We start from the raw sequence: 20,381 nt of genomic DNA, 5'->3' as shown, positions 1-20,381 counted from the left end.
CTAAATCACACACATTTGAATCTGGTCCAATGACTATATGAGTTTTCGTTGGAGTAAGTGTTGTACGATGATGACTCCTAAGATGCTTATATAAGTATTAATTGTGATTTAAACGTGTTAATTGTGGCGTTATTTTAATGTATTAACGTGTTAATTGTGATTTAAACGCCACAATTAATATAGAGTCTACTATTGAATGTCTTCATTAACTGGGACAAATGTGAGATGCCTGCAAAATACTTTAATACTCAAGTCAGTATGTGAGTTATGAACTTAAGTGAAAATGGATTAAATGATCACACCTAAGCTTCAAGTCTTTGTTATATATATATATATATATATATATATATATATATATATATATATATTAGTTGTCTGCCTTGCTAGCTTATACCGTCTTAGTATGGCGGCATTTATCATTATTGGTGGGCTGAAGTGGCTCTTGCAGGTTATTCCGTACAGTAGTCTGTTAATTGCAGATTTACAGCCACACAGACAGCCTGCAAATCTGATCTATATATGATATATTTTCAAGCAATTTAAAATAGCAAAATATAATATACGAACACGTTTCCTTAGTCTTTGAGTCTTAACTATTGGGCTATTCATGGACGACTGAGTTTTATATCTCGAGTGAAATTGGTCCACACTATATGTCAATTGAAGAAAAACTTATTTGTTCTTTAAAACTTAACAAATCAATTTTTTGAGCTGTGAAAAATCGTGTGAATTCAATTCATTGTACATGGGTAAAGAACTTGCATCATGAGGAATCAATGTACATCATATAACAAATTTAAGAAATTGAGTTGTTTGAAATTTGAATCACTGGGGAAAGGGTGAAAGGCAGTTGGTAAACTTATTCATTCAATAAAATGAGCAGGATTGTTTCCGGTGGTGGAAGATAAAATGAATGAATGAATGAAGAAACTGACAAATTAAATGAGGACAACGATGCCGAGAGGTAAGCTGTACGAGAGTGACCCAAATGTATACGTTCAAAAAAATAGATTTGGATGGTTTCATATATGTCACATTAAAATGACAGTATGGGTTCATATAACATATATTGTTCCATCAAGTGGAGCAATTTGTTAAGGTATCAACACACAGATGCAAGAGACAACCAAACGAATAATCTACGAAAGTTTTTCTTTATTATCAAACTCTTTTTTCTTGCTCTGTACTTTCTATGACGATTACATCTCCTTATATGGTAGCTTGCTAAAAATAACTTAAGCACCTATTAAAAGCTATTAAACGCAATAAAACATAAACCGTAGAAAACTTACAGCCATTTAACAAATATCAAAACCAAACCCCCATAACACTTAACCAACATTAATTCCTAAACATAAAACTTCTAGAGACCCATTAATCTAAAAACCGTACATTTAAGTTTATCTAATAACACTCCTCCATAAACTTAAATGCTTCTTCCATCTTTCATCCCAAGCATCTTCTTGCAATTGTTGAGCAGCAACGTCGGCAGTGGCTTTGTGAAAATGTCCCCGACTTGCTCTTGACTGGTCACGTGTGTTAACTCCACATTTCCTTCCTTTACTTGATCCCGGATGAAGTGAAATCGGACGTCAATATGCTTGCTTCTCTCATGATTCACCGGGTTCTTGGCTAACTCTATAGCCGACTTGTTATCAACTCGAATCTCGGTTGGGCCGACTTGTTTTTCCTCCAACTTGCTTAGTAAATTGCTAAGCCATACTGCATGACAAACACACCAAGATGCTGCTACATATTCAGCTTCACAGGTAGACAAGGTTACAATGGGTTGCTTCTTCGAAATCCAAGTGAATGTCGTGTTGCCCATGAAAAACACATAACCAGCCGTGCTCTTTCGATCATCTACGTCTCCACACCAATCACTGTCAGAGTATCCAATCAACTTGTGTTTTGCTGAACTCGGGTAGTGTAACCTGTGTGAAATTGTACCTTGAACATACCTCAAAATTCTCTTTACCGCCTTCCAATGTGTGTATCTTGGCTCCTCCATGAACCGACTTACTACGCCGACACTCAACGAGATATCCGGCCTCGTGCATGTGAGATAGCGTAGGCTTCCCACCAAGCTTCTGTATTTGCTTGCATCAACTAGATCTCCACCATCATTCTTTGAGAGTTTTGAGCCGGGTTCCATAGGAGTTGAAACCGGCTTGCAATCTGCCATCTTAAATCTTTTGAGAATCTCCTTTGCATATGCCTCTTGAGAGACAAAGATACCCGAGTTGTCTTGTCTGACTTCCAGACCAAGAAAATATTTCATCAGACCAAGATCTGTCATTTCGAATTCTCTTGTCATTGTGCTCTTGAACTCTTGTATCATCTTGGCATTGTTTCCCATAAAAATGAGATCGTCAACATAAAGAGCTACAATTAACAAGTCTCCTCTATTTTTCTTAACATAAACAGCGTGTTCATATGGACATTGTTCAAGTCCATTCTCCTTGAAATATTTGTCAATACGAGCATTCCATGCCCGTGGTGCTTGCTTCAACCCGTAAAGTGCTTTCTTCAATCTCAGCACCTTCTTCTCTTCTCCTGCCTTCATGTAGCCCGGCGGTTGTTCCACATAGACTTCTTCTTCAAGAACACCATTCAGAAATGCCGACTTTACATCCATTTGATGTATTGGCCACCTGTATTGAGCAGCCTGTGAGATGAGTAGCCGAATTGTCTCCATCCTTGTAACAGGGGCAAACACCTCGTCATAGTCAATTCCAGCCTTCTGTTTATAACCTTTTGCAACTAGCCGAGCTTTATTTCGTTCTATCTCCCCTTTAGCATTCATCTTCTTCTTGAACACCCACTTCACTCCAATGGGCCGACTTCCGTTTGGTAGCTCGGCTAACTCCCATGTGTTATTTCGGTCAATGGCTTCTATCTCCTCATCCCTGGCATCTTGCCATTTCTTATCTCGGATGGCTTCTTCAAAACTTATGTTTTCAGAGTCTGCAAGAAGACAAACAAAATGTACCTCACTTGTTGACTCATATATGTCCTGTATGCTCCGCATCCTGGGTTGTCGTACCTCGTCTTCATCATCAGAAACTTCAGGGCTTGCCGGGTTGATAATTTGTGTTGAGATTCTGCCTTCAAAATTCACCTCGGATGAATTGCTCCAGTCCCACTCATTTGCTTCATTAAACCTTACATCTCGGCTCACTACAACCTTCTCGTTGACGGGGTCAAACAGCTTATACCCCTTTGTTTTTTCATCATATCCCACAAAAACATATTTCCTGCTTTTGTCCTCGAGCTTAGTTCTGAGCTGGTCTGGTACGTGTGCATAGGCCACACTACCAAATACTCTAAGATGTTCCACTGATGGCTTTTTACCGCTCCAAGCTTCTTGTGGTGTTTTGTCATCTAAACTCGAATGTGGATATCGGTTCTCCACATACACAGCACACTGCACAGCTTCCGCCCAAAACTCCTTCGGCATCTTCTTGTTTTTGAGCATTGACCGAACCATGTCAAGAATAGTTCGGTTCTTCCTTTCAGCCACACCGTTCTGTTGTGGTGAGTATGGTGCTGTTAGAAACCTCCTTATCCCCTGTTCCTCACAAAATGTCAGAAATTCTGTCGAGGTATATTCCCCACCTCGGTCAGAACGCACCGATTTGATATAGCTTCTTGTTGCCTTCTCAATCATCACCTTGAACTTTTTGAACACATCAAACACCTCGGACTTCTCCTTCAGAAAATAGACCCAAGTTTTCCGTGAGAATCATCAATAAAAGAGAGAAAATACTTCTTACCGCTAAAAGAACCCGGATTGATGGGTCCACACAAGTCAGTATGTATTAATTCCAGAGGTTGCTTAGCCCGAAACCTTGCCGTCTTCTGAAACGTAGTCCTGGCATGCTTGCCAAGTACACAACTCTCACAAAATTTTCCTTCAAAGTTTATGTCAGGTAACCCGTCCACCATCTTCTTCTTTGCCAACTCGGTTAGACCACCATAATGTAGGTGACCAAACCGGAGATGCCACAGTGACGCCTTATCTTCTACCTCGGCTTGTAAACATTCAACCTGTACACATTTCAAATTCAGTTTATACATACGATTCTTACCCATTTGAACTCGGACTATCACCCGACCTCGCTCATCTTTCAAATACAATACCCGGTCTTTCAAAATAACCGAGTAACCTTTCTCCATCAATTGACCCATGCTTAAAATATTGCTTTTTAGGTCGGGTACATAGTACACATCTCGAATTTAGCCAATTAACCCGTCCTTTTGTAAAAAACAGATCGTACCTCGGCCTTTTACCTCAACCTTCGAGGCATCCCCGAATGAAACATGTCCGGTTTCCACCTTTCTCATCTCCTTGAATAAGTGCTTATGTCCGCACATGTGGTTGCTTGCACCCGTGTCAAGATACCACTCCATGTCATCGTCTGACCTTCCTTCACTGTGTGTCATTAACAAGACACCATCCTTCATCTCGCCTTCTGTGGCTAGGTTAGATGTCTCCTCCACCCTTTTCTCTTCTCTGCATTCTCTTGCAAAATGTCCAACCTTGCCACAATTGTAACATTTGTCCGAGTTACAATCTTTTGAATAGTGACCATACTTGCCACACTTGTAGCATTCAATGTTTGAATAATGTGACCGACCTCCTCGACGACCCCGTCCTCTTCCACGCCAGTTCTGTTGACTTGATTGTCCTACCTCATCATTACAACCTTCTTGACTTCGGCCTCGGCCCCTACCACCACGGCTAGTACCTCGTCCACCGCGGCCACGTCCTCTACCTCGAAAGTTTTGAGAATAGAGAACCTTCTCATCTTTAATTGTTGCTTTGGTCTGAAGCGCTTGTTCAAGAGTCTCCTCCTTCTTCTTCTTTCTTTGTTCATGCGCTTCAAGAGAACCCGCCAACTCATCAATAGTGAGTGTAGACAGATCCTTGGACTCCTCTATCGCACAAACCACGTTTTCGAACTGGTCTGTCAAAGATCTCAGGATTTTCTCCACCACTCTGGTGTCAGGTATAACTTCTCCATTCCGTTTCAACTGGTTCACAACTCCCTGAACCCGGGCAACGAACCCGGATACTCCTTCCGTGTCCTTCATCTTTATTCCCTCCAACTCGGCACGAAGGGTTTGAAGCCGGACTTGTTTAACCCGGTCAGCTCCTCTATAGACATTTGCCAAGGTGTCCCAGGCTGCCTTTGAGGTCTCACAATTTGCTATCTTCTCGAACCCGGATTCGTCCACAGCTCGGAAGAGCATGAATAACGCCAGCTTGTCCTTTGCACGCGTCTCTTTCAACGTTTTAGTTTGAGCCGCCGAATAGCCTCCAGTGTCCTGTGGTTCTACAAAACCTGCTTGAACATTCTCCCAAGCGTCCTGGGATCCGAGAAGAGCCTTCATCTGGATGCACCAATTCTCGTAGTTCTTCTTCGTCAACTTAGGTAGTGCCATATCACTCCCCCTTTCCATAGCTCTGATACCAATTTGTTAAGGTATCAACACACAGATGCAAGAGACAACCAAACGAATAATCTACGAAAGTTTTTCTTTATTATCAAACTCTCTTTTCTTGCTCTGTACTTTCTATGACGATTACATCTCCTTATATGGTAGCTTGCTAAAAATAACTTAAGCACCTATTAAAAGCTATTAAACGCAATAAAACATAAACCGTAGAAAACTTACAGCCATTTAACAAATATCAAAACCAAACCCCCATAACACTTAACCAACATTAATTCCTAAACATAAAACTTCTAGAGACCCATTAATCTAAAAACCGTACATTTAAGTTTATCTAATAACACAATTAATATTTCCACTCTGTTTTCTATAATGGCATCAAAACAACAATAAAAGTGAGTATCCTCACATGCATGCATGATCACTTAACAGTGTTACTCTAGAGAGAGTCTGTTTTCCAGAGATATATAATCTGTCCATCCATTTCCTTGGTTTTCCAAAAAAATTCATTTTATCACTAAGTATATTGTGCTTCTTTTTTTTTTCCCTTGACATAAATTGTTTGTAAATGTATTATTGTTTGGTTTATCATTCCACAAAAGCAAGCATATATATTTAGGGCACCACATTGACCACAACGCGTGAAGTTTATTTACAGATCAGAACCAGGTCTATGGCTTACAAACTTTCAGAAGCTCAACACCATTACCATTATAAGTACAACCTAACCAGTAAAGTAAGGACACACGTTCATAATATTATAACATCCGGAAATTGCTGTAATTTTGAAACTGCAAGCAAAACTACTCACTCATACTGAATGGGCAATATTATTAATTAATTAAACAGGGTTATAAAAAAAGACAATTAATGTTAACCCTCAATTACTGAAGTAATTACGGGGCGAGAAGAGTCGACGAGGTGAAAACATTCCCATGTAACGTGGCGAAGCAAGACCATCAATGGATCTATTATACTCAGGCACAATGAAAGCCTCACGTTCTTCACGTTCACGGGCCCTACTTCTCATACCTCCATTGAAGGTTCCATACTTAACCAACTTTCCCATCCATGATTTCTTCTTTGTTGGGCTCTGATTGGCCCCGTTCATCTTCTGGCACAGGTACTCCTTCACCGCATGCAATCCTTGCTCTACAACTTCTGAAGGTGGTGAAATGAGGGGGTTCCCTTCAACACTTAACTTGTGGAGCTTTTTGAGGCATCCAATGGAATCAGGTAAGGACTTGATCTTGTTGTAGCTAACGTCAAGTTCAACCAGTGACAAGAGGAGTCCTATGGAATAAGGAAGAGAATCAAGGTACTGGAAGTTTTGACTCACGTTTAGGGTTTCAAGGTTGATGAGATTCTCAAGGTCTTCTGGGAGAGACCTGAGACAGTTCAAGCGTGCATCTAGAACCTTCAGAGATGTGAGGTGAGATGTGGAACGAGGAAGGAACACTAGCTTGTTGGAGTTCACTGCTAGCTTCTTTAGGTTTATGAGCTCAAACCCTATTGTTTCTGGCAACTGACTCAACTTGTTGAAATTTGCATTCAGTTCTTCTAAAGCTCTGGTGGGTCAAAGTTCATATAACAAACATGCAAGTTAATTTTAAATGAATTACCACATTATCTAATCAATAACTAGTAACTCAATGCATGCTGGCCTGAAGAAAAATTACAATGATGATTTTATTATGTAAAAATAAAGTGTACAATTAATTTTAGAATTATGATTATTGTATTGTTACTTCAGTGTATATATATCTATCATCTATTTATTCTTGTTGGGGATTGGGGTGTCTTGTGACTACATTTTACACTAAACTACATATCATTACTAGTTGTCTTTTCTTTTTTCCTTTCTTTTTTTAATAATTTGTTTTACACAGTGTCCCCCACCTTCTGTTTTATATACAAGTCAAATGTAACACAATAATGACACCCAAAGAAAATGGAGGATTTTTCCAAATTAATTAATATTGCCTTGTGTTTGTGACCGACAGCAGCCCACAATGCTTAGAAAAATTCTAATCGGCACATGTAGGTCGTCCTCCATGAAACATACAAACACTTATCATGGGACCCATTTATCAATAAAATTCTATAACATTTAATGATATATAGCTTGATGGTGGAACAACTTTTCTTCATTCGGAAGCAAAGAATCTTTCAAAGGGTTATATGTACGCTTTTTCTTTAAAACATTTTATATTGGTTAATTAACTATAATTTTTTAGTTAACAAAGTATATTACATAGTTAACGACGAATTTAATATAATATTACTATACATAATAATTACTTTCTTCATTAACTATATATACATATTGTCAATTTTAAAGTTATATGAAAATGGTGTAAAAAATGCTTTGTGAGTATTATTTTTCTTATTATATTTCTCTAACAATAAAAGGTTTTTTCTTTTTAATTTTTTATAGGTAAATTAATCTAATAAATAACGGATTGGTCTTGTAATAATTTAACAACCTAATTCACCGATCTTTATAGCAAATATAATTTAGCAACCAAATTATGTTTACAAAGAGACTAATAAATTCAGTTTTTAAATCAGTAGAGAGCAACAAACTAACCATAATTACATATATATTGAGACTAAATTCACTAAGCATTTATAATTCATGAAAATTAATTACTTGAATAGGCTAGCTAGTTCATTGCACCACAAAAATTAATTCAATGATTTAAGTAAAACAGCTTACTTTGTAATATTAATATAGGCTAGCTAGGTATATATTTAAGATCATTCCTTATCACAAATTACCTGCAAGTTTTCTAATCTAATCATGATATAGGATTTGATGATTTATACGCGTATGTAGATGCCCTAGTTTGAAGAGAAAAATAGATAAAGAGGCACGAGAAAAACACAAATTAAAGGTCCACGTATCATGAGGGGGAATTGCAACTTATTCAAGTGTTTATGATTGTTTCGTTCACTTTGTGTTGTTTAACTAATATAAGCTGCTTTAAATAAAGGAGATTTGTATTTTGTGGCAAATTGATTTAAATAATTGATTTAAAAAGACCACCAAGTCCTAATTCAATTGGTTTAAATAATAAAATTAGTGATTAACGTAATTAAAATATAATCGAATGAGTTAATATTCACATTAAAAACAGATATAATAAATTTATGTTTTGGTTCAACCAATCAATGTAATTAAATATTTTAAACATAGACTTATCAGTAAAAGTAGAAAGAGAAGTATAAAAAAAAAGGTGAACCTGCAATTCTGAATTGTTTTGGGAAGGTATTCGATGAGGTTGCCAGAGACATTCAAAACCTTTAGCTTAGAGAGGCAACCAATGGAATTCGGGAGTGACCTAAGCTGGTTGGAGTGCACGTCCAACACCACCACATTCAGCAGTCTCGCCGTTAAGGACTCTGGAATATTCTGTCAAAATATTCAATCAAATGTTACAAAATAATTATATATATATATATATTTTTTGTAATAATTTCTATATATTTCTTAAAGGCCATATATACTTGTGTGAACAATATCCGTGAAGGAATTAAACAACAACTTAAAGACTGCCTCTTCAGATTCATGCAAAGGTATGGAGTTACTACCCGAATTTGATTTTGCTTCGTCTTTTATTTATTTATTTATTTATTTATTATGGATCGGATATATATGTAGAAGAAGTTTAATCAATAGTGCAAAGCTATGAAACGGTCGGGGAAGACGGAAGCGGCCATTACATAAGACACAATATTTGACTGTTGCTAGCTAACTAAGCTAGTGCATCCATATTTTATAATTAATATTCCAACCCCGAAAATATATCCCTTTATTTTTTTTTTTTTTTGAGTTACCCAACCCTAATTATCTCTTTGAGACGAGTTGGTTCTCTCCGGTATCCCCACGAGCTTCGACTCTTTGAGCCGGCTATGAGACTAATCCGGAGTGCGGGGAACGATGGCTAAAGGTTCAGCCCCCTCCCCAAGAATGCATTCAACGGGAACACATATCCAACCCCACTAACTCAGCGCCAAATTACCAACTGAGCTGCACCCATTGGGTAATATATCCCTTTACTTGGTACAACTTGTTCTTATCTTTTGTTTTGTTTGACATATATATTAATATTCACGACACGTATGCGTTCAAGTAGCAGTCTATCAAGCAGGAGAGACGTGCATATATATACAAAATATATACTAATATGATTACGAAAAAAACTGTAAAAAAAAATGATGTTAATATTATACTAAACATTAATTGATAGTAACATCTGATAAGTAGCTTGCCCTTTTATCTATATGTTTGTGTAAAAACGAAAATATAAGTGCAAATATTTACAAAAAAAAAAAAATATAAGTGCAAAAGGAAAACCCAGGTTGGTTTTGACCTTTTCATCGTGGGTTTGTTAGATTTCTCGATTGTGCTATATCTGTTGGTTAGTAATTTATACATACAGTATATTAACTAAACTCAGCAGAAAATGATTACTTTACTTTTTGGGTGGATTGCATGCATTTGGCAGGAAGGTAATTTTAATTATAACATTACAACCCCGTGTATAATCTGTTTGAGTCTCCATTACGTACTCCATAAAAATTGGAAGAAATGAACAAAAAACCACAGATATTTTAAGTTCTAACATATAAAAAAGATATATATTGTGTGTATATAGTTACCTGAAGATTGTTATTAGAGAGGTCCAACTTGCAAATGGTAGCTAAATTAAGAGATGGGTTGGGAAGGGACTCCAAGGACATGCCACTCAAGTCAACTATTTCAAGCCTCTCTTCCTCTATGCTTTTGCTCCTCTCCGTCTTCTTCCTCATATCCATCTTCATCTTCGGCTGCTCAAACTGTTGCTGTTCGTACAACATCTTTCCAAAACACGTACACCACTATATAAATATATATATATATATATATAATACAGCTATTCCCTTTTCTTGTTCTTTTACTTTTTTTCTTTTTTCTTTTTTTCCTTTTACATACATATATATAACTACCGCGCGAGAGGTTTTGTAAACAAACAAAATTCAACAGTACTTGATCAAAAGAGGGACCAAGAGAGAAAGAGATATTGATGATGAAGGGTGGTGTGACTTGTGAATGGGAAATTAAGGGATGAGGGGTGAGAGGTTGAAGAGAAAAGAAAGAAGCGTTGGTTGGTTTATATGGACCAAGGAAGGAACGAGAGGACGTACGGATGAGAATGAACAAGGTAGGGGGAATGGGAGGGTGCCATTCATTTGCAACTTGTAAGTGACGTAGGATACAAGTACAAGAACCGTATACTTAGGGGTTTCGTGGCCATGTTCATGTTCCCCCATTTTGATAAAGTCAACACCCCTTTCATTTTCTATTCACATTAAAAAATTAAAATAAAAAATAAACACAACACAACACAAAAAAACAAATTATAATTATAATTTGGTTGAATTCAAAAACCCTCTTTCTTGTGATGGCCCCCTCCCGGCTACCCGCGAATCTTGGCAGCTTATGCTGGTGGTATATAATGTCAAAATGTTGGGATGTCGTGATGAAATCAAAATAAAAATCAAATCCAATTTGATACATTCTTAGATACAATATACCACTTGCTAATTTATTTAATTTAAGATAAAAAATAGTGCATGCATCTCAAAATTGAGTTATCGGAGTGGAAAAAATGATGCGGAGATAATTATACCAATATAAATTCGACAATATTTAAATTGGATTAATATAAAAAAGTAAAAAGTGCTATTTAATGTTAGAGCATAATATAAATTATTAAAAAGACCTCCATCCAAGTTTTGAGTTGAAATGATTCTTTATATAGTATCAAAGTTTTGGTAACCACAAGGTCACGCTTCCATTTTTGAGTGGAATTAAAATAAATTCAAGGTAAAACAAAAAATATTGAGTCTATATAATATCCACACTTCAAGTCCAATGAATTTTTGTATGAGGGAGTGTGTTAGGCATAATATAAACTATTAAAAAGATCTTCATCCAGTAACTTAAAATTTTAGGTTGAAATGTTGTTTACATTTAGAGTTAACATGTAATTTTTTAGTCTCATTGATAAGCTATGAAAAGATATCCATGTCTGAAATGATGTTCTTCCAATTAAAATAATTTTTATTTGTATATGTGATTGTTTTATAAGTTACTTTTATGGGGATTATTGTCAAGTTGTGTATGGCGTGTTAATTTACTTGACTAATCCATCCTTCTAATTTATTTATTCCCATTAAAACTAATTAATTAGTTAGTTATATTTTTAACTGTAAAAATTAAAATATAGCGGTTTAACCAAAACATATTTTCTTAGAAGTAATTTTTTTGGGTCGTAAAAAAGTAAAAGAGATTTTTTTTTAACAATACATTTTTCGTAAGTATAAACCTTGAAATCAAACTCGAGATCATTTACTTAAGACAACCAAGTCCTTATGCTCAAATCAACACAAGTATGTGTTGGGATAAGAACATGTATATTACCAAATATGTAATGGTTTGAATAGAAGGGATTTAATTATAATATGTGGTTTTGATCAGCAGGGATATGCAAAAAAATCCAAAATAACCGAACCATTTCGAAATTCAAACCAAATTGCTCCATAAAAACCGATTTATTAAAGCAATTCTTAAAACCAAACAAGATTTTATATTTTGAATATGGATCAGTTTTGATTTTATTAAAACAGTTTGGATATCCTAATTAAACTGATCAATAATTTGTGCTCCCAAAGGATTTGACAAAAGAGACTAATATACCAAATGAAAATGGTAAAGCCTTTGCTACATTTCTCTCTCTCTTTTTTATATCGATGTGGATGTGGATGAGTGAATAATGAAATGGAATGCCTAATTAGATTAAACACCTTATTCTCTTGAGTTGACTTGTGTAATTATGGACGCTTTTTCACTGTTATTGCTTTTTTTAACCGTGGTTATTATTATTATTATTATTATTATTATTATTATTATTAACTCATATTTCAAAACTTAAAAAATCCATAAATCAAATATGAATTCTTCGTATTTACCTTAAAAATAGGCAGTAATGATAATAATCATAAGCTCATAAGCCGTAATAAGCTAAAAGTTATCCATATATATGTGATTTTGATTTAAAATTGATTTTCATTTAAATTTGGTTTGAAACTGATTTTGAATTGATTTTCATTTAAAATCGATTTTGAACCATAAACTAGTTCAAAAAAAATTAAACCGATTTTGAAAAAATAAAATTGGTTGAGTTTTAAAAATCAAACCATTAAAATCGATTCGATTCGATCCATACATACTCTTAATTTTGAATTTAATATTGAGATTCATAAATAAATAAAAAATTCCAATTAAATCTCATCTAACTACGATAGGGTGAAGGCAGTCTTTATATGCAATTTTAATTTACCTAATTTTAAGTCACAAAAGAATTAGGATATGGGAAAAAAATACCTTTAAAATAGATAATTTTTGCCTTTCGATGTCTCACCTGCTAGGACACTTGAAAAAAAAATTATATTCTTATCATGTGTTTAACTTTTTTATTACCAAATCTTTTTAACGGTTGTGTAAGCTTAGTACACTAAATGTAGTTAAATAGACAATTGACTTACCGTTTTTAGTGTTAATATCGTGTAAACAAAACAATAAGACGATGGGTTGATATTTCACAAAAAAAGTGGATATGCCTTAAAAATATCTTGTTTTTGTGGTTTCATATAATTCCCAATTCTCAAATGACTTGGTGATGAAAATGCCATAAAAATGTAGTTGTTATAAAAATATGATAATGATCACTTTCAGAATTTAATAATGTAATTGATCCAAGCCCTGGCATGAGGAGGAGGCTTTAGTTAATATACAAGAGTGTCATTATCGTCTAACATCATAACTTTTTTAAACAATAATTTATTTTGCCTCATTTGTTTACAGGGGAAAAAAAATACTGTATAATAACACCGTTGAAATATATAGCTGAAAACAAACAACAACCTCGGTTTATTCCTTGTTCGGTTGGTAGGCTTTGTGATTAAAAATTGGTTCAATCTTTTCAGGTTGATGAGACGGAAATCATGTAATAAAATGAAAAAAGTTGTGTGATACAACTTGTGTCTTTTTAGTATATTTACATTACCTTTTTTCCTCTTCAATTATATCAATTGATGTGTCTAGTAAAAAATAATAATTTTTCATATTAATATAATATGAACACACTAAAAAGGACATAACACTACAAGAAAAGTGGCTTTTGCCGTCGGATTATTTTAGGCGGTTACCACTAAACCGCCTCAGAAGATACAATTCAGGCGGGTAACCAGGCAGTTAACAAGGCCGACGACTTTTGGTATCACACACCGTCAGAATTCGTGGCTTTATATCGTAACCGCCTTTGTTTGAATATATTTGGAGGCGGAATGTCTGGCGTTTGGGTTTGACCGCCCTAAAATTTGAGCAAACGCAGGCGGTTTAGACGTCGGATCTGGGAAATAGTCGTCGATTTCTTGTTAAACAAAGGCGGTTATTATTTAACCGCCCAAAAATGATGTTCGGAGGCGGTTTATGTAGGCGGTTTCAGTAAACAGAGGCGGATGTATGAATTTTGAGATTCTTGATATTTTGAATAACTTCCTGGTTCTTTGTATTCATTAAATGAAAATTAATACCATTTAGAGTCTTACGATCAACGTTATTCAGTTGTAGATTTTCCGTTTCTATGGATTTAAAAGAGAGAATGTGAGATTGGAGAGAAGGAAAAATTGACAATAATAGAAATACATTGAATTTAAAATTGATAATCTGTTTGGCGAAGGAGAAAAAAACTGATAATCTAATAGGTGTCACTTGTTTTGTAGTTAGGGCATCCATAGAACATCCTTCGTGGATTCTTTGGTCTTCGAGACATACGCAACACAGCCGCTTCTCCACAGTCACAGAACTTTAGCTTCGATGTTGATAAACATGAAGATTGCCCGGAATAATTTGATCATGACCGAATAATTTTATCAATTTGTATGTCATACCCTAACCCTAACCCTGACTCTGACCGTAACCCTCACCCTAACCCTGAACTTGACCCTGATCCTAAATGTAACCCTAACCCTAACCCTAACCTTAACATGTATGTTTCTGATTTTGGCTCTTTTTCGTTCAGTTTAATTGTGTGACGCAATGAGTGCTAGACGCGTTTCAAAGCTGCCAGTGGGGGAAACCGAGCGATTGAACGAGTGAATGACTGATTCACGGCCATTACATGTTAGTATACAAAAATCATAGATAGTATAAGTAAATTGTATCTAAACCCTATAGTTACGAATGTAAGTTTCACTATCAACTATGAAGCTTTTAACGTTCAATTGACACGGTTGGTGAAGACCTTTCAGTGTTGATATATATAATATACAGTGGCAATTTGTTTTATCCTTTTAAAAAGATTTAAAATTGTATCATTTTAAGTTAAAGACACAAAGTAGTATAATGATATAAGTACGTATATATGTATATTAATATACTCATAAATATTCTTACTTATATAAACGTATATTTAACTATTGTATAAGATCGAGTTAACTAGTTGATATACTTGTGTAAACTGATGTGAATACTATGTACACTGTTTATATAATAGAAAAAAAACTATACAATAAATTTAATACCAATTTATTACAATAAATATAGCTTTCGAGTGTAAATTTTTGTTAATATATAATGTTGTATATTCATTTTTACTGAAATTGATTATTAGTGTGTAGATCTTAAATAATTGAATATTAATTTTTGAAAGATTATAATAATAAATAAATATACTTTTGATATTATACAAAAATTATAGTATATAAAGCCAATAGTTTGAAAAAGATATTTGCCGGTTTAATTTTTATTTTTTTTTGGTGAGGAATATTTGCAGATTTTAATTAAAGAATAAAAATGACAACTAAAATGTGTAATATGAAAAAATATTTGTCGGTTGTCATAAAATTTAAAAATATACATTATATGAAAACAACAAAGTAAAACTAAAATTTGCGTGTTAAGGTTATAAAAAATAAAATGTATAATATCACTACTAAATTTACTATAAATTCACATGAGATTAATAATGATGAAAACAAAAATATAAATTAAGTATAAAAAATAATATATATTTAATATTAATATATATGTTTTATTTATTAATAAAACATTTTTTTAATTATGTACTTATATATAGTGTAAATAATAGTACAATATGTGACTAAAATTTTGGTTCAGCGGACTATTTCCCTCGTAAGTGAAATTTTTGTTCCCTCTTACCAACTTGGAACATTTCCCTCCTATGTGAAAGGCACTCCTCTCAGAATAACTTATACGCAATTGTCTCCACACTTAGCGATTTTTATTCTGACTGCAACCCTAGACTCCAAATGTGTCCAAATTTGGCTTTTTACCTTTTGGAGATTAAGAATCCAATTTCTTAATCTCTCCCAAATTTCCCCCAAAGCCCTAACCTCTCATTCACAGTGTCTCTTTCACCGTTTGCCCTAATCTGTTATTCAACCAATTTGGGCGAACTGTTCGAAGGTATCATCTCTTCTTCTCCGTCTCTCTTATTCTGTCTCTCATTATCGTTTTCATTTGCTCTCAAAATGTGGTTTGCACCTCTCATTCACAGTGTCTCTTTCACCGTTTGCCCTAATCTGCTATTCAACCCTTCTGGGCGAAGTGTTCGAAGGTATCGTCTCTTCTTCTCCGTCTCTCATTAGGGTTTTCCAGGTAAAATTTACTATTTTGTCTCTCATTATCATTTACTCTCAAAATGTGGCTTTGGTATTTTTTTTTCGTGTAAGGTTTTGAAGTTTTTTTTGTTTGCTCTCCTATTTTGTCTCTCATTTTTTTTTGTGTAATTTTTTCTACTTTCTTTTTTCTTTATTATTTATTGGGTTATTTATTGTTATCTTTTTTCAGAACATAGTAGTTGAATTTTTTGTTTTTGTTGCATTCTAGAAAGACTAAAAAATGATCAAATAATATGATTCAGTGGTTTGCTAGTAGGAATAGTAGTTCAATTTACTGTATAAGAATAAAGCATGGACCCCATTATCCTAATTCAGTGGCTGTGGTTGTTCTTGTTGGTGTGGGTGTTGTGTGGGAAAATGAGAAGTTGATGGTCATGATTGTAAGAGCTGATAAAGAGAAATCTGGGTGTGTCTGGCAGTGATTTTGGTGTCCCTGAGTTTTCTCTGTAAATTATAATTTATGCAAATTTTGATTGTATTTAGGTATGCTTTAAATTAGTTACTACTTGATTCGAGAATAACCTCATAGCTGTCTTAAAGAGTTGAAATTTATTAAAATATTTGGAATCTACTCGTCTCAAAGAAGTAATTAGGATTGGAACAGAATCCAACAGTGTTGGAACAGAATTCAACTGGCCGGGTTAAAGAAAACCTCCCCAGTCAATAATGGGCTTTTTTAAAGTCTGACTATCCCAAAGGTTTAAATTAATTTGAATATGAGCAAATAAGAGTGACTTTTTGAGCAAGTAAAATGTTAGTTTCTATTTGACGAACTAGTAGGAGAAACAAAAAAAATGAATAAACGAATCAAGGAAAACACACGTGAGGATAATAATTCAGACAAGTCTAACATTGCAGATGTTGGTCTAAGTGTCCAACCAGTTCAATTAGACCAAAACTACCAGTTCAGCCTCAACTTCTTGTAGTGGTCCTACACAAGCTGAGTATGATGCCCTGAAAGGAGAATTGGACACTATAAAAGGCAAGATGGCTGAGTTTGATACATTGAAATCGCAAATGGCACATTTTATGCAAAATTTTGTTGGCCACTCACCATCTAATCAGGTATATGGCAGTTTTTCTGTAAATTGCATATTCAGTTTGACTATATTTTTTTTTCCTTTGTAAAATTTGTGCTATTAGTGCAAAGCATTTCAGGTTGTGGTGTGGCACCATTGTCCTTTGGCTATTCTGATATTGTTTTCATTCTTCAGATATTTATCATTTATTGAACTTGAATCGACATTGTGCTTAAAGTTTGGTAGATATATATATATATAGATATATGGTAGGCTTTTCTGCGAATTGCACCTTCAGATTCACTATTTTTTTGTTTCCTTTGTTACCTCTGTGGTACTAGTGCAAAACATGAAGGTTGTGATGTGGTATTAATTATCTTTGGCTATTCTGATATTTTTTTCATTCTTGATATATTTATCATTTATTGAACTCGGATTGACAGTGTGCTTAAAGTTTGATACTGTTCCAAGTTGAAAAAACTGGAAATATGGTTGTTGACTGTTCCAACTTGAAAAAACTGGAAATATATATATGGTTGGTGACTGTTCCAACTTGAAAAAACTGTTCTATATATGGCTGCACTGCCAATATTGTTATTTTTATTGGAAGATGAATTACAATTGTTTTTTTGGTAAAATCTAAGTTTCCATTGTACTTGATATATGTCACCACACCTGCTATATATGTACTCCACTGTTGGCCTTGTAGTGTTATGACATTATATAGTCTGAACTTCATAGATGCTGATTCCTTCAGTTTGCATAAAAAAATTAGGAATGGATTATATGGTTGCTGGGATACATATTTAGTTTGTATGGATTATATGGTTGCTGGGATAAAGATTCAGTTCTGTTGGATTATTAGTGTGTATGGATTATATGGTTGCTCAGTTGCACTCTCTAACCTTGTTAAGTAATTCGTTATTGTTCTGTTCTACCTACTTATGGTCAGTTACTGCTTATGTCACTGATACATTTACCTAGAGCTGTTACCTCAAGTGTATATACTCCAGTTTTGTCAATAATAGAAATCTGATTAATTCTCAACCTCATTTTGCTTTATATTTTTTTTGCGTTTTCTTAACCTTTTTCTTAAAATTAACTTATGGATTAATATATGTTTTCTTTTTTCCTAATATATCAGGTTGTTGACTTGGGCTCTCCTGGAATCAGAAAGTCCTCCCATGCTAGTCATGACCCTTCTGATGGGCCAACTATATCAAATCAAGCACCCCAACCACCACAATCCTAATTTCACATGATTTGGTAGGTGTTCATTGAACCACTGTATTTTGGATATTTCAGTGGTTGTACATGGAATTTGGTCGTTTTGGAGTTTAACATTGTTGGTTGAATTCCAATGTTTTTCAAGTTAGGCAGTACCTGGATCTTTTTTTTTTGATGTAATTGATGACCTTGGTACGTTCTACATGCAACCAGCTTGGTCTGTTTTGCTTTTGTATGTTAATTAAGCTTTGGTCAATATGTATGTCACTGTTTCCAAACTTAAAGAATGAATGATGTTTACTTTTTTGCATAAATATCCTCGATCCATGCATGAATGTTTATAAAGCCTTGATTAAAATAATACTATACTTTTTTGACAGGTTATCTATTTTGGTTTTGAATATTAACCTTTGGTAAATATGTTTCGGAATTTAAAGATTGGAGAATGTTTCTAATGTTTTTGGGGTTATGCCCTCCTTACCTAACAAAAAATTGTTTACTTTTTTCTTTACTATTCTAATGCATCAATGTTTATAAACCTCTGATCAAAATAATAGGGGATTTTTTATTAAAACAAAATAATAATTCAAATTAATTTTAAGCTTTTTTAAAAATATTAAAAAGTTTAATATTGGCGGTTATAAAGACCATCCGCGAACTCCAACACGAGGCGGTTCACCCACCGCCAGAAATTATTTCACATTTTTCCGTAAACTATGCTGACCGAGTGACAAGTCACGTTGAACGTTGCTGTATGGAAATAGCAGGCGGTTAGCCTAAACGCCATAATTTTTTGCCGACTACATAAACCGCCCTCATAAGCGTCGAAATATTGACATCTTTGGCGGTTAGTCTTACCGCCTGCAGCTGAGAATTTCATCATTTTTGGAATATCCTACGACGACCTTACCCGACGAAAGAACCGCCCTTGTTATACTGTGGCAGCTGTTCCAGCGGTTTTTCTAAACCGCCTGAGAATGACGTCTCGACCGTGGTAACAAAGGCGAATTGTCAACCGCCAAATGAGTTAAATGCAGGCGGTTTTGACCGCCTCTGATAGACAAAACAACCGCCTTCATTTGCACAGTTTGTTGTAGTGTAAGTTGGTGTGTCTTTTAAAAGAATATCCACTTCATTTATAATAAAATCACAAATTGTGCATTTTCTCTCTCTTGATCAACCACACAGCTCCAGCTTGCAAATCATTGGAATTGATTCGTCTTATATATTAAATTAATTTTTTTTTAGAAATAGCTTAATTAAAACGAAATGCCCATTTATAATTCAACGACTAAAAATCTACAACGTCTCAAAGTGCAGCACTCCAACCACCCAATAGGCATCAAATTCAGATAAGGCATAATAAAAATGTTGAAACAAAAACGGGAAAAAGATGATGGACAAATGGGTATCGTGACAAAAGGTTTTGCACAAAATAATAAAAAAAATATATGTAAAATACGAGGCAGAAGCAGAATTTCCTTTGACGAAAGAGAAGCCTAGAAGAAAGCGTTCAAGATACGCAATTTTACAAATGGTTAAATTAAAAACAATATAATCATAAAAGTATTATCAAATTATTGGAGGAAAAAATGTTTGTTTTTTTTAAAGATACAACTTTGTGTCATTTTATATTCTAACTATTGATTTCCATCAATCAACGATTATTATTTATTTGGTCAAATTTATTAATTAATTAGTAATTCGTAATAAATTATAATCGTTGATTGATGGAAATGAACGATTAAGATCTAAAATGACACAAAATATTTTTTTCCCATTATTGAATAGGTTTTTCTATCTAGGCAATTTGAGAACTTTTAAATAAGTTTCTATATTTGTAATTTTCTTTAATTGATCCACTACTAAAAAATGTTATTTTTTTGACGAAAAAATTCCATTGAAAATGAAGTTTTCGATGAA

At 34.3% G+C, this 20,381-nt stretch overlaps 1 protein-coding gene across 1 annotated transcript; it reads right to left on the bottom strand.

The window, feature by feature from the left end:
• Positions 1-6,125: 6,125 nt before the first annotated feature.
• Positions 6,126-10,323, bottom strand: LOC133305537 (plant intracellular Ras-group-related LRR protein 6-like). Its single transcript, XM_061505788.1, has 3 exons — positions 10,126-10,323; positions 8,706-8,875; positions 6,126-7,028 (listed from the first exon to the last, which is right to left on the bottom strand). Exons 1-3 carry the CDS (start codon positions 10,321-10,323, stop codon positions 6,341-6,343), a joined length of 1,056 nt encoding a protein of 351 aa, XP_061361772.1. The 3' UTR covers positions 6,126-6,340.
• Between the last annotated feature and the right edge of the window lie 10,058 nt (positions 10,324-20,381).

The sequence above is a fragment of the Gastrolobium bilobum genome, unplaced genomic scaffold (genome assembly GCF_033153095.1).
Source record: "Gastrolobium bilobum isolate Gb01-03AN ecotype WA unplaced genomic scaffold, APGP_CSIRO_Gbil_v1 utg1221, whole genome shotgun sequence".
Lineage (NCBI taxonomy): Eukaryota > Viridiplantae > Streptophyta > Magnoliopsida > Fabales > Fabaceae > Gastrolobium > Gastrolobium bilobum.
Note: the sequence above shows the minus strand (reverse complement) of the source record. Positions and strands in the feature narration are given on the sequence as shown.

Coding starts and splice junctions, on each gene's coding strand:
- LOC133305537 (XM_061505788.1), bottom strand. CDS start 10,323: ATGTTGTACGAACAGCAACAGTTTGAGCAGCCGAAGATGAAGATGGAT. Junction 8,876..10,125: donor TCTCTAATAACAATCTTCAG/GTAACTATATAC, acceptor ATATTTTGACAG/AATATTCCAGAGTCCTTAAC. Junction 7,029..8,705: donor AAAACAATTCAGAATTGCAG/GTTCACCTTTTT, acceptor TTGACCCACCAG/AGCTTTAGAAGAACTGAATG.